The following is a 16,153-nucleotide window of genomic DNA, read 5'->3' on the forward strand; positions in this document are numbered from 1 at the left end:
GCAAAAACGTTACCAATAAGTTGCACAACACGTAGATGAATCCCAAAAATTTGGATTAGGAACCAATCACCACGCGAAAAATTCAAAATGGCTTTACCAAAAATCCTAACTCTACGTGCGTACACGTACTGATCTGACTTGAAAAGAGGAAGAGAAAATCTTACACAGACGATAAATATCCTCAAAAAATCACAAAAAATTGATACTTGCGCACAAGCAAGAATAACGAAAGAATTAACACCATCTTTTAGGGGAAACGAAGAAGTAAAATAAGTTTAGAGGAAAATAAATTGAAAATGAAAAAGGAAAATTATGAAAGGAGATCTTCGGAGAATTGTCGCTGAAAAGAAAAATTAATTAAACAAAAATTCAACAAAATAAACAAAAATAAACAAAATAAATCATCGCGAAATTTATGCAACTCAAAATACTCGATAACAAAATAAAATATCTAACCCAAAATAAAATTAAAACGAAGAATTAGGAAAGTAAAGGTTAAACACTCAAATGAAACATTAAGGAAAAATACAACCGTAACATACGAGATACGAATTTTTCATAGTACCTAATTTATCATACCTGATTATTTTCGGCATTGATTTTTTAGGGGCTCACAAGTTAAGATTTCATTTTGAAAAACGGGAATTGTTTCGGTGTCATCACAACCGGCAATTTTTGTATCTCAGAAACAGTTTTTTGTTATGAATTGGTACCTCCGTTGGCATCTACTTTGCGTTTATGTGCAGTAAAGCATCCAGTTAATTATTATTCTTCGGTGTTAAAGGGTGCACCGGTCAGAAGTGATAAATCGGAATTAGTTAACAGTCTCTAGAATGATTTAATATAACTTTTAATATTATTTTTAATATTTAATATCTAATATAACGCCTATAGAAAAGTATCTATGAAAAGTACCAAATAATACATATTTAAGTTATTATAGTTAGGATAAAAAAAAAATAATAAATTTTACGTATGTTACGTTGAAGCTTTTTGCCGTTATGGGGTGGGGGAGGCCGGCTCGTTTTCTAGCTCAAAGCACGCACTCCAGTAAACATAGTATATCTCGATGGTGTCGGGAGTCCTTTGTCTAGACCAAAAAGATGCGCTGCCCAGATGGCCGGAGAAAGTTTTTTTGAAAGGTTTGGAAAGTTCTCTGGCGTCCAGATGTTCGCCACAGAGACACCCCTGCCAGTGTTTGACCGTGGGTGGGAAAGCACGATACTAGAGACCTGCCTGAAAATGGTCAGGGAATCTAACGCGTCTCCCATATCGCGTTCTTAGCGGAGCAGGGTCTGTCTGCTGGGGTCCTGGATCATTCCGCGTAGCCTCTGGTCGTTGTGGATCCTCTCGGCGTTGTTCCTCTCCGGACTGGATGTAGGCTGGTTTCAATCGACCGCTTGAAACGTTAATTTGCTTCCATTTCTTCTCCCGGGTGAACGGCCTGTCGTTCCGGGTGATGACGGGATATGGGCCCTCGTATGGGACTTCCAACGACGAGTGATGTTCTCCACCCAAGCGATTTCAAACATGTGTACAGGTGGCTAGGTCTCTAAAGACGAAGATCTTTTTACTTCCGTGCCTGGTTCCGTGAACCGGTTGAAGTGTTGAAAGTGCCTTTTCAATTCTTGGGTGAAGTTCGTCGCACCATCCCCGTTTCTGCGCAATTCTTTAGGTGCCAAAAATTCGCCCGGGAGTCTGAGAGCTTCGCCGTAAACTAGTTCCGCTGTCGTTGCCGAGAGATCGTCTCGCCAGGCTGACCTGATGCCCAGCAGGACCACGGGTAAGATATCGACCCATTTTTCAGTGGCTTGGCATCGGATAGCGCGATCGAGTTGGCCATAGAATCTTTCCACGAGACCGTTGGCAGCGGGGTGGTAAGCGGTCGTCCGAAACTCCCCGGTCGTCCCTTGGTCCTAGCATGGCGTTGAGCTCCATGAAAAGCTGTGACTGGAATTGCCTGCCTTGATCCGTTGTTCGCAGGGTTTATCAGGATTCCGTATTTCTTTAAGCGTTGGAAAATCTGCTTCAGGTGTTCCAGGTGCTCTTCTTCCGAGGCCGAGGCGATGAGGATATCGTCGATGTACACGTAAGCGAAATCCAGACCCCGTAGAACTTCGTCCACTAGTCTTTGACAGGTTTGTGCCGCGTTGCGAAGACGAAAGGACATGAACGTGAACTCGTACAAGTCGAAGGGTGTGGTATTGCCGTTTTTTAATTATCTTCCTGGGCGACCGGAATTTGGTTGTAGGCACACACCAGGTCGATGATGGAGAAGATTTTCTTCCCATGTAGGGATTGCGAGAAGTCCTGCATGTGAGGTATCGGATATTTGTCCGGCACCGTTCTCGCGTTTACGCGCGGTAATCTCCGCAGGGCCTCTAAAGGTCGCCTTTCTTGGGGACCATGTGCAGGGGCGGTGACCAACTACTTTTTGAAATTTTGTTTTAAAATCATTTTCCACGTGGGCTTTTGTTTGGGACGCTACTTTTGAATGACCTGTATTTAGTATTTTAATTAGAATGAATAATTTATTTTTAGTTTAAATATTTGTTTAAAGTTATGATAGAGTTTTAATATGTATTGTTAATGTAAACTCCTTTGTGTAAGGTTTAGAACTGTCTTTATTTTAAATCAACTTAAAGATACATATATACAAAATGTACAGTTGGTTGTCTATATTAAAACAAATTGACTACAAATATAACAACACCCTTCTTAAGCTAAATTAATATTATTTATGTTTTATTATTATAATTTTTTTTTAATCTTTAAACTTATTTACAATTTTACAGGGTGCGGCTAAACTCCCTCCCTAATGGGGTCATACACGATTTTTTTTTTATTATATTTTCTGAAAGTTTATATAAAAATATAGTTACCGTTATTTTTTTTTTTAATATTTTCGAACAAAGTCATTGTTAAAAAAATTATTGAAAATTTATATACCCATTTGCGCTTTTAAAATTCCCGCGTTGATGACGTACGATTCTCACTTTTGCGTCCCCTGCTCCCCGCTCAAATGCGAGAAAGAGATGAACGTCATTTAGGTTGTATTGAAAAGAGATAGAGTGTTTGTAGGTTATGTTTATTATGTTTTGTTCATGGATGTAATAGAGACACTGTATTACATCCATGGTTTTATTTTGACACTGTCACACCGCAAGCGCTATCTAACGGACAATTTAACTTGTTTTAGGCAGTGCGGTTCCTACGTCACAGAAAAGCCGCGAAATTATTTCGTTTGAATATTTATTATTTTTCACTTCAAATTACGCAAAATATAAAATTGATCAAAATATTTCTTTTACTTTGTGTTCATGCATATACTTGCATATATCGTTTGACATAAAAATTTTCTCTCAATTTAATAAGTGTGTATGACCCCATTTGAAAGTTGAATAAAAAACAGACGGTACAAATTAACGAAACTGTATTAACACGTATCAAATTTACAGAATGGGAAGTTACGTTATTATGTTTTACAAGTTTCTTTTTTTGAACAGTATATCGCTCAAGTGTTTTCCTTCGTTATCAATGCATTGCCGAATACGAGTTCTGAGTGTTGGGATCATCGGCCCGTACTTTTTTGAAGAAAAAGGAGTGACAGTGACCGTTAACTCGGATCGATACATTCAAATGCTTCAAAGTTTTATGGCAGGTGTTTCTCTCAAAATTAATTGGTTCTTCTAATATCATCTGATTATATTGTCCTGCTTCAGCAACATCTCTCCATAATATATCTGCTACATATAAATATTTCCCTGGAACATGTACCATTTTAAATGTGTATGGTTGAAATTTAAGCATCAGTCTTTGCAATCTTGAAATTAATTTATATAATGGTTTCTCACATATAATGGCTTATGATCCGTTTCGATTATTATATTTTGTCCATAAATATATTGTTTATATTTTTCACAACCAAACACTACCGCTAATAATTCTTTTTCAATTTGAGCATATCTTTGCTGTGCTTCAATCAAAACTTTTGATGCATAAGCAACTGGTTTATTGTTTTGCATAACACATGCGCCTAATCCTTTAGAACTAGCGTCTACTGATAAAGTAACTTTATCTGTCAGACTGAAAAGTTTCAATTGTGGAGAATTTATTATTTTATTTTTAGCATTTATCATTTTATTTAAAGCATTTAAATCTTTTTCTAAGTGTTGATTCCATTCAAATATTATATTATCTTTTAAAAGTGCACGCATATTTGCCGTTTCTGCTGGTGATCTGTTGGTAATTTCAACTCTTTTGCTGCTTTTATTTTGTCATTATCAGGCTTTATTCCTTCTTTATTAAAAATATGTCCCAAATAAATAATATACATTTTTCTTTATTAAATTTTATTTTTTATTTATGAGAAATTTTTCCTAATTTCTAATTCCTCCCAATTTTTGGCATGTATCAAAATATCATCTTGAAATACTATAACACCTTCTATTCTTTCAAACATTTGCGAAATGATACGATGAAATATTTCACTAGCACAATTAAGACCAACAGGCATTCTTAAAAATTTATATCGCCCAAAAGGTGTTTGAAAAGTACAAATGTTAGTACTTTCCTCATCTAAAGGTAACATCCAATAACCACAATTTGCATTACATTATTGTAGGAAAAGGAAATGGGATCTTTTAAGAGCTTTGTATAATTGCTGTGGATCCAAACAAATTCTTATTTTACCACTCGGTTTTTTTACAATTACGATATTATGTACCCACTCGGTCGGTATATCTACCGGACTAATTATTTTTAATTTAACAAGGTTATTTAATTCATCTTTTAATTGATTGTGTAGTAAAAACGGTATTCTTCTAAAAGGAGCAACTTTAGGTTTTACCAATTTATCTAATGATAAATGAATAATTTCTTTTGTATAGGTTGTAATGCAGTCGCGCGTTTTATTTATAGTTTGATTTTCCAAATTTAAATTATTATAATTAGAAATTGTAAGTAATTTACAATCAGCTGAAGTATCAAGTTTTAAACTAATATTTATATTATTTATTTTTAAAGTGACATATCAATGCTTTTTTCTCTCGCCTACGTTGACGTTATTTATTGATTCTATTACGTGATCGCTTTCGTTACTTTCGTCTTCCCAGGAGTCGACTTCGTTTATTTTTCTGTAGTTTTTAAACCCTCTTTCTTCTCTGTCTCTACTGAATGGTTTGTTATCGCACTAGGTCCGTACAGCTACACCCCCCTTTCAAGATATCAGCATTTTGATACTACTATAATTATCTACTATTTACTAGTTTTGTACTACATTAAAAAAATTTATACTAATCATTTAGTATTTTTTTATACAGGGTGTCACACAAAAAACGCCCCAAGCTGTAACTCTGTCATTTTCCTTCTGATTTTCATGAGCGAGGTGTCAAATGAAATGGTTTGATGAATACTATAATTCATGCTACAAATAAACTTTTTCCAACGCCATCTTCAATTTCAAGCGATTATCAACTTTTGATTTTCATAGTGCCCGGTATGTACAATACACTGATGTACAATACTGTTAGCTTCCTGGGACCCGATGACGTCGATGGGGAGCGTCGATGACGAACTCCAAGAAGAGAGAGAGAGAGAGACGTTAGTTAGTCAGTTAAGAATCGGCCGCAGAACGGAATAGATTTTGGGTGTGGTTCGAGACAATTATTGAAATAGTTATTATTGTTTTTTGGTTAAAAAAGTCGTTTATTGTGAACAAAGTTGTGTTTGACTGATTACTGAACGCTCGGCCTTAAGCCTACAGTTATCAGAAGTGGGATTTTACCGAAATAAACACAAAGAAATAGATTGGAAGTAGTATAAAAACGAGAGTTCCCGACCGGAAGTTAATCCCCCCAATCCCCCTGTGACGTCTGCGCATGCGCGCGCAGGAAGTGACGTCACCGCGCGCGGGAAATTTGAAATGCATGTGGCGCCATCTGGTGGTGTGTAGTGAAACTAAAGCATGTCATGTTGGTTGCCTGGCTCGTGGGGCGCCACCTAGCGGCGGATAGCGGAACTAACCTACCGGTGGTTGGTGGAACTAACGCTATGTTGGTTGCCTACTTCATGGGACGCCACCTAGCGGTGGATGGTGGAAGTAGCGTCATGGGGCTCCACCTAGCGGTGGAACTCGCTTGGTGGATAGACGACGCGCGCCCACTTAGCGGTGGCCTGATGGGCGATAGGTGGCGCGCGTAAATTTTTAAAAATTCATGAGACGTTTTAGAATTAAGAGCGGTGCATGGTGGAACTAGCATCACGGGACGCCACCTAGCGGTGGATGGTGGAAGTAACGCCAAACGGCGGTGGACAGTTAAGCGGGGGGGTCTGATGGGCGATAGATGGCGCGCGTAAATTTTTAAAAATTCATGTGACGTTATAGAATTTAGATACAATTAATATAAAAAAGGTTTCGGTGGTGTAACTTAACGGAATATACATAATACTTACTTATTATAGGAATTGAACTGATAGCTGCAAGGAGAAATCTAGAAACTTTAAAGTCAATAAACCACCGAACCACCGAAACCTTTCCAGTTTAATGCAGTTGAACAGAACAAAAAATAAAAAAACAAAAATAAATATTAATTTATTAATTAAAACATAAATTTAATAATACAATAAGATTAATACTTTAAAGTCAATAAACCACCGAAACCTTTCCAGTTTAATGCAGTTGAACAGAACAAAAAATAAAAAAACAAAAATAAATATTAATTTATTAATTAAAACATAAATTTAATAATACAATTAGATTAATAAACCTCCGCTATACGTTTTGGTAAAAATACAAATAAACTATCCTACAAATCAACAACTGATGGCCATGTAGACGATGCTGACGATGTAATCCGCTTCACAGATGTAAATCACATATAATTTATTCACTTCTAATTCAGATATGTTCTTCTTCGGGGCAAATTGATACTGCTCTGAAACTGATTTAAACGTGACATACTAGCTTGAGTTGCTTTATAACGTGAGCGAGCGGTGTGAGCAGTAGTAGGAGGTAACAACTGACTTCTATATGAAAATTTTAACCGTTTATACCATCGGGAACAACCTTGAAAAATGTTAGAATGTGTGTTGCACAACAACAATAACTTAAACGTTTATACGTAATTAGACGAATATAAAGTTGTTATACAATGCAAATAATATATTATGCATTTTATTTTCTCGAATCTTCGCCGCACCTTGATTTATTGACAGTGTATGCAAATAGAAATGCAAATGAAAATAGAAATTTAAAATGCAATAAAATAAAGTTGACTATAATACAATGTATGACGTGTTTTAACTGGAATAAATATGAAATCGGTATGAATAAATTATGAAGTAGAGTGTGATGATGTATATAAAAGAGCAAGAAGTGGACGGGAATGGTTAGAGGCGGTAATTGATAGACAACGATTTCAAAGACGTATTAAAGAAATTGAACGAATTGTTGATAAAATATTGCGTGAAAAATTGTTAAAAATGAATGAATAAATAAAACATAATAAAATATATTGTTTTAATTACTTTAGTTTTAGTATACAGTTGTATAAAACCTATTGATGCACAAAAGAAACGTTTAAACAAAACATATAATTTGAAGGCGGAGGAGATAAGTATACTACTAAAATAAGGGCCAGATAACATATTAAAAAAGTTGTTTTATTTAAAAAAATCTAATTACTACTACACAATATCTGATTTCTTAATCCAACTTCTTTCATCTATTCCAAACCACTTGACGTACATTCTGTTTCCTTTCCGTTTTAGAATCTTTTCAATCAACTGTATGTCAGGATAATGAGTCCGTTGTAATTCTTCAGTATAGAAAGCTCCTTTAATGTCATCACCTTTCAAATCTTGTAATAAATACGTCACTGGATTACTATATTGAATCTTAACAATTTTAAAAGCTTCATTGCTCCAGTTAGGAGTATACCCTTTGGTGAACACACCACGATGTTTAGATATTCTTACAAAGTCATTCAAATGAAATTTTGTATGTAATGTTTGACTTTGATAATGTGTTTTTCTATTATAAACAGTACGCAATAGCTTTTCCTCATCCGCCTCTATTGGTTTCATACCTGTAGTGGAATGTTGCGGTAATAAATTTAACCATTTAAAAGATCCCTGAACACAATTCTTTCCACATTAAACCTTTTAAAGTTCTATTTAAACGTTCAACGATAGATGCTTTTAACGAGCTAAACGTAGAGTAATGATTAATTTTTAATTTACTCATAAGTGACATAAAATCTTTATTATAAAACTCTTTTCCTTGATCGGTTTGAAGGTTTTTTGGTACGTTTGCATCCTTTAAAATACTTTTCATTGCTTTAGTAACATCTTTACCTGATTTAGTTTTTACCGGAACAGCCCATGCATATTTGCTAAAGACATCAATTACAACGAGTATATAACGATAACCACTATTTTGTCGTGCATAAGGTATCATCTCTACTAAATCAGCCTGGTATAAATCATTTATCCCTTTAGTAAGTACATGTCTTCTTTTAAAATGTATTCCAGCAGGTTTATGAAGTTCTTCAGCTAATTTTCTTTTAATATCAGAGGACATGTTAGTACGATTTCTACAAACAGTGTATTAATCGTCGCAGTAGGAGATGGAATGAATTTTAATCTGTCACCTTTCTTCAATTTGATACCCTTCCCATTTGAGCTATCATAAATCCTATTGTTTACTATAAGAGTGGTGTCCGACGGCACAATAGTGATAGAGTAAATTTCTCCTGATTCAATAGGAAAAATATAATATCTGTTGAAATTACTCAGCGCATAACTATGTCCAGCTTTCGCACCAGTCAAAGTAATATTCAAATAAGAATAATATTTATGTTCTATTGAGGAGGAGGAAGAAGAAGAAGAAATATGATGTCCGAACTTGTGGATAGTCATAACTAAAATGATATAATGTATTGTAGGTTTATACAATTATATGAGCTTCTCGTAACTCTTCTATAATACTATTAATTTCATTACCATGTGACGTATTACCGGCAAGCTGAGAGGCTATTAAAAGTTTTAATCTATCTACTAATTCATTAGGATCATCCCAATAAATAAAATTTGACCGTTGATTATTGTACTGCTGCTGCATGAGACCTTCAACAGTTCCCATACGAACAGGAACGCTTTTTACTCTAGTCCGTCGTACAACTCCTTCCGTTGTATTTAAAACAGGTGCAATTATTTGACGATACTTGTCCGACTTGTCACCCATAATTTATTTGCTTTTATCTTGATTTTTGTTTAATGCTGCTGTTGTTTTAAGTATTTCAACGTAATTCTTTTGATCATCACTGGTATATTGTTCTGGTTCCCTCTTGAAGATTAGCTCATACAGACCTTTCGTACCCTTATAAGTTTTATTTGCAATGGTTATATCATTCGTTTTACTACTAAAGAATATTTCACTATTTCCAATGGTATATTTATCAGTTAAAATATCAACATGAACTCCCTTGTTGCTGGAATCGAATTCATTGCTATCATCTCTTACATAGCCTTCAATGTAAGATCTTGTTAGAGGAGCAAATTGTTCCAAGTATAAGAAAAATGATTCTTCAGGAATATTCATAGTTTCGCTGCTGGTGCTGCAGGTGGTGATGTTTGCGTTGGTTGCGGTGGTGGTGATGGAGATGATGCAAAAACATCTTCATCATCATCGCTTAATATTGATATTGTTGGTGATTGAGGCGCTTGTTGTTGTTGTTGTTGTCGATGAAGTTCTGGTAGACGTGATGCTTGTACTGCTTCTGATACTCTTCTTTTCTTTGTAGGTATTACTGTTTTAAATTCTTCTTCTTTAACTTCCTCCGATTTAAGCTCCTCCTCCTCCTCCTTCTTAACTTTAATAGGATGTTTAATTGTGGAAATTATTTTGTTCTAAAGGGGTTGTTACTGCTTTATATTGCTGTTGAAGCAAATGTTCAGATTTATGTTTCCTTGCTTTTAATGTATCCAATTTCTTTTTCACATTTGCTCTTGTTTTAATAAGCTTTCGTGTTAATTGTTTTGAGTCCATGTTTTCTGTACAATGAATTAACGGTTACTGACTAATGCATGTGCTTACTGTAGAGTTTTATTGAAACTATTCAGGCCGGTTTTAACCGATCCGTTTTATCCGATCGGTTTTATCCGACCAACCGCATTTATCGGTTGTAACACCGATACTTTTTCGGATTCTTCAAACCGAAACCTAACTTTCGTTTTACTTTCATCGCATTAGTAACAAACCATGCGTTAGCTTTTTCACCAATCGATGAATCTTTCGCCAATACTCTTTTCCATGCTTCTTCAGCTAATACTTTATCTGCTTTATGTCGATTGTGTAAATCTGTGTATTGTGTATAGGCTAAATCGTGACGTTTACATGCTCTATCAAGGTCATTAATACCAGGATCTCCACGTGCTAAGCGTTTCATGAGATTTGTCCCGGGTCCACAGAACTGATAGCCGGGTAAATGCAGCTCTCCACCTGTTCGTATCACTAACATGACTGATATAGAAACATACACAATCACAGTTTTATATAGTAATGAGACCCATTACGATATCTATCATTGTTCATATCGTCCTCCTTACTGATTACAAAAAATCCAAATCTATCTTTCCAACACATTGAACACATTTTCTTAAAGACATTGAATTTCATATCGGTTGTTACATGATCATTATAAATATGTTTTAAATTTAGATCATCTTGTTTGAAAAGTATTAAAAAGTTTGCATTATCACGTATTAAATGCTTTGGAATATGTGTGTAACTCTGACATAAATAAAAACTATCTATTGCCTTATGTCGTCCCATACAAAAATAATCACGAATAATTGATTGTTTATCGCATGCTACATCATCAAATATAAAAACCGAATCTTCATTCGCTTTGGAAGGATGCATTATGTCATCACTACTGCTATACTCATAATATCCTAAACCTTTTATAGGCTGCAGCAATTTTCTCAAATATTCATATTTGTTTTGATACAATGACTTTGAATACACATACACATTTTTAAATGATAGTCCATTAGGATCCTGTAATAAGCTAATTATCAGATTTGTTTTACCAGAGTTAGAAGGTCCGGATATAATGCAACGTAGATTATTTGGAAATAAATAACTATGCTTTCTGTTTTGAGGTGATTGATTATTATTACATTGCATTGTTACATCATCAACATTTAATGTGTAAGGTTGTTTTATCACTTTCATGTTTATTGTATAACTATTATATAAGTTTGATTTTGAATATATAATGTTCATTTGTCTGTTGACCATTGAAGCGATTATCAATATCATCAATATTTAATGTGTAAGGTTGTTTTATCACTTTCATGTTTATGGTATAACTGACTCCTTTATAAGACTGAATTTAAACATATAATATTCATTTGTCTGTTGACCATTGAAGTGATTGGATGACCATGAAGAAAGGAGCAAGTGGAAAAGCGATTTCTTTTAATAGAGCCGTTAAAAATGCTAAAATAAAATTAAAAGAGTCAAGCACTAATGATTTGAAATCTGCTGCAAAGTTAGCTTTACGTGCCGTAAAGGGTATTGTCAAAAAGAAACTTCGTTCTAGAGTTATTACAATTCCAAGAAGCGGTGGTATACTTCCGCTCATTCCAATTTTTGCTGGTTTAAGTGCATTAGGAGCTCTAGCAGGTGGAACTGCTTCCGTTATAAGTGCTGTCAATAAAACGAAGCAAGCACAAGCGGCACTCAAGGAAAGTCAAAGACATAATCAAACGATGGAATCAATAGCTTTAGGTAAAGGTCTGTATTTAAAACCATATAAAAAAGGATTAGGTGTTTTTTTAAAGACACGCCAAGAAAAACCATACAACAGCAGAAAGCGCTAACAAACGTTGACTTGATGCGTTATGTGAAAATATTAGGGATACCTGAGTTTAGAGGGATATTCATGCAAGATAAATTACCTGTGCGTATTAATAATAATGAAAGAGGTATTATTAACTTGGATAGTGTGAAAGGACCTGGTACTCATTGGACAGCCTATATTAAAAAGGGAAATATAATTACTTATTTCGATAGTTTTGGTAATTTAAAACCAAGTAAAGAAATTGTCAATTATTTCAAGAGTGCAGGAAATAATGTAATTATTAAATATAATCACCATCAATATCAAACCTATAACACAAGTAATTGTGGTCATTTATGTTTAAATTTCTTATCATCAGACGCATTATAGCTTCAACAATCAAAGGATGTGGACGTTTGATTTAGTAGGAAAAACATCTGTTCTAACAGCAAATTACCACCCTGCAATAGAACTGAATCCTAATTATCAATATGAACTGGCACTTGTAAGCTTTGATGGATACAACTCAATTCCAAATATTGATGAAACAAATAATTGCTTAAAAATTGATAATGAATTGATAGCACTACCAATTGGATCTTATGAATTAATACACATTTCGAATGCTATTAATAAACAACTTAAAGAAAAGAATATTAATGCTGTGAACTTTAGACTACAAGCAAATGAGGATACGCTACAAGCAGTGATCACATGTAACAAAACTATTGATTTTAATGTAAACAACTCCATCTCAACAATATTAGGATTTAATAAATCAGATGTACTGGATCCAATAAAATCCCCGCACAGAGCTCGAAATATTGTAGATATATTTAAAGTAAATTCTATACAAGTACTATGTAACATAACACAAGGAGCTTATCACAACGACATACCTGCGCACACTATCTACTCATTTTTCCCTACAGTACCTAAAGGTTATAAAATATCAGAAACTCCCCACAATTTAATATATATGCCTTTGAATACACAAATAATTATTAATATTACCCTTAAAATAGTTGATCAAAACGGATTGTTGGTCAATTTCAGAGGAGAAGTCATCAAGATAAGACTACATTTAAAGCTCTCTAGTAATAATGGTTCTTAAGGTAAAAGGTAATATAAACCCACAAAATCAAACCAATACTTTTAGTTCTCTTCACACTGTGAAACAGTTAACACCTCAAAACAAACAATTTCTTGAATCATTAGGTTTACAATTAATAAAATAATAACAATATGAGTATCTTAAACGTCTCTGATAAAGTACAATTTTATAATTCACTCGTACGGATTCAGTATCATAATCATTTACCATACTCATCAAATTCTTTTAACAATAGCGATGAAATTCGTATTGCAATTCAACAACAGGACGTTTACACGTTACCAAGTCAATCTTTTATTTATGTACAAGGGAAACTATTGAAAGATGACGGAACCGTTGATAAAGATTCAAAATTGTCAGCAAATCCGATCGCTCATATGTTTAGTGAAGTACGATTTGAATGTGGAGAGAACGTAATTGACAGAGTAAGAAATCCAGGAATAGCTAGCACATTAAAAAATCTTTGCTCATTAACAAGATCGGAATACTATCATGCCTCTAACGCAGGTTTCGAATATCCAAATGTTAAAGTAAATGAAAATACAGGAGATTTTAATTTTTGTGTTCCCTTGAAATATTTTCTTGGGTTCGCAGAAGATTATAATAAAATTTTGATAAATCTCCGTCAAGAATTTGTTTTAGTACGCAGTAATTCAGACAAGAATGTTATCGAAAGTCTTTTACCTAATGTGACGATTACTATTAATAAAATAGTATGGAAAGTTCCTCATGTTTCTGTAGCCGATGTTGAACGTTTAAAACTTTTAGAGTACATTGAACAAGGAATTGAATTAGACATGGGATTTAGATCATTTGATTTACATGAATACCCATCATTACCAAAAAATAGACAACACACATGGACAATTAAAACATCTACTCAATTAGAAAAGCCCAGATACTTTATATTAGGGTTTCAAATCAATAGAAAAGATAATCCGTTACGTTCTGCATCACAATTTGACCACTGTAATTTAACAAATATGAAAGTGTTTTTAAATAGTGAGAAATATCCCTATGAAGCTTTAAATTTAAATTTTAAGACAGGTCAATTTGCAGTTTTATATGAAATGTATTGTAATTTCGCAAAGACCTATTACGATCGAGAACTTGCAGAACCAATGTTTAACAGAGATACATTTTTAGCACATACACCGATTATTGTAATTGATTGTTCACGGCAAAATGATATTTTAAATGTTGGAACAGTTGATATTCGCATTGAATTTGAAACGAGTGAAGAGATACCTAATGCTACTTCCCTCTACTGTTTAATCTTACACGATCGTGTTTTCAAATATGTTCCTTTAACTGGTATGATTAATCAAATATAGATCAGTTTGTAAACAACTCTATCTCATCAACATAACGTTTTAGTAAATTAGATATACTGGATCCAATAAAATTCCCACACAGCGTTCGAAATATTGTAGATATATTTAAAGTAACTTACATGCAAGTATAATGTAACATAACACATACCTGCATAATTTTACTGAAACATAAATAACTTTGGAATTCGAAATACTCAGAAGTTGTTTATAATCATTACGTACATTCTTTAATAATTTTACAAAAACCTTTGAGTGGGGAGGTATCTATAGTTATAAATTACATTTCACATATTAGTTTACAATATGAAGTTCAGATGTGCGGTTGTAGACGTTCAAGGGTTTTACGTCAACTCTAAATTCGAAGTTAAAGAATTTACTCTTCTGGATATTACCGCCACCGGCTACATTATACATTTACACCTAAAGCCGAGCGTACCATTCCAACGATTAAACGTTGAAGATCAGAGGCCAGTAAGATATTTAGAACGCAACCATCATAGGTTGATATATAACGATGGGTGGATAAATCAATCGGAAGGTCTAAATGTAATTGATGGTTTAATTTCCTCCTACGATCAAATATTTGTTAAGGGAAATCAAAAGAAGCAGTTTTTGGAAACACGTAACCATAATAATAATTCAATAATAACAGATATTGCGTTAGAATTTGCGGAAGAGGATGAAACTAAATTAAATTCAACCTCCAATCAATGTTGGTTTCACGTCGGCTGTTGTCCAGCGGTATGTTCACAGAACAATGTTTTAATTTTAAAAAAATTTTTATGTAAACAAAATAAAGTTACTTGTATTTAAGTTGCCTGAATTATTATTAGAAATATTCCTATTGTATTATTAAATTTATGTTTTAATCAATAAATTAATATTTATTTTTGTTAAAAAATATGTATTTTAATACTATCAAAATAATTGTATCTTTATTCTCTTTTACCACCATCACCAGATGGCGTCACATGAATTTTAAATTTACGCGCGCCATCTATCGCCCATCAGGCAACACCCCCCCACCTAGTGCGCGTCATTTATCGCTCAACGCTTTGTGTCCGCATGTATCGACGATGACGTCATCGTGATAAGGCCCGTCGATCTAGATAGCCTCATTCAAATTTCCCGCCAAAAAGAGGGTTCTTGGAGAATGCTGCGCTCTGATTGGTTGAATTTAAAATGTGGGCGTGGCCAGAAGGAGGTAGTGGTGGGGATAAAATGTGATTTCGGACCCCCCTATATTAAATCTTATGGGAGTTTGGTCCAGAACGCCTATAGCTATACGCGCGCTATCTATCGCTCATCAGATGAATTTAAAATGTGTACGTGGTCAGAAGGAGGTAGTGGTGGGGATAAAAAGTACTTTTGGACCCCCCTACGTTAAATCTTATGGGATTTTGATTTAGAACGCCCATAGCTATACGCGCGCCATTTGTCGCTCAATAAAAATTTTAAAGCTACATGTATTTTAATACTACGAAAATAATTGTATCTTAATTCTATAACGTCGCATGAATTTAAAAAAAAAATCTCAATCTCTTCCTTAAATCGAACCGATTTCATATTTATTCCAGTTAAAACGTCATACATTGTATTATAGTCAACTTTATTTTATTGCATTTTAAATTTCTATTTTCATTTGCATTTCTAGTTGCATACACTGTCAATAAATCAAGGTGCGGCGAAGATTCGAGAAAATAAAATGCATAATATATTATTTGCATTGTATAACAACTTTATATTCGTCTAATTACGTATAAACGTTTAAGTTATTGTTGTTGTGCAACACACATTCTAACATTTTTCAAGGTTGTTCCCGATGGTATAAACGGTTAAAATTTTCATATAGAAGT

General features: G+C 34.0%; 1 protein-coding gene across 1 annotated transcript; it reads right to left on the minus strand.

Annotated features, from left to right (window-relative positions):
• Positions 1–310: 310 nt before the first annotated feature.
• LOC139428879 (uncharacterized) lies at positions 311–8,581 on the minus strand. The gene is made up of 4 exons (XM_071195378.1): positions 8,161–8,581; positions 7,748–8,087; positions 3,855–4,086; positions 311–340 (listed from the first exon to the last, which is right to left on the minus strand). Exons 1-4 carry the CDS (start codon positions 8,579–8,581, stop codon positions 311–313), a joined length of 1,023 nt encoding a protein of 340 aa, XP_071051479.1.
• Between the last annotated feature and the right edge of the window lie 7,572 nt (positions 8,582–16,153).

The sequence above is a fragment of the Onthophagus taurus genome, chromosome 1 (genome assembly GCF_036711975.1).
Source record: "Onthophagus taurus isolate NC chromosome 1, IU_Otau_3.0, whole genome shotgun sequence".
NCBI lineage: Eukaryota > Metazoa > Arthropoda > Insecta > Coleoptera > Scarabaeidae > Onthophagus > Onthophagus taurus.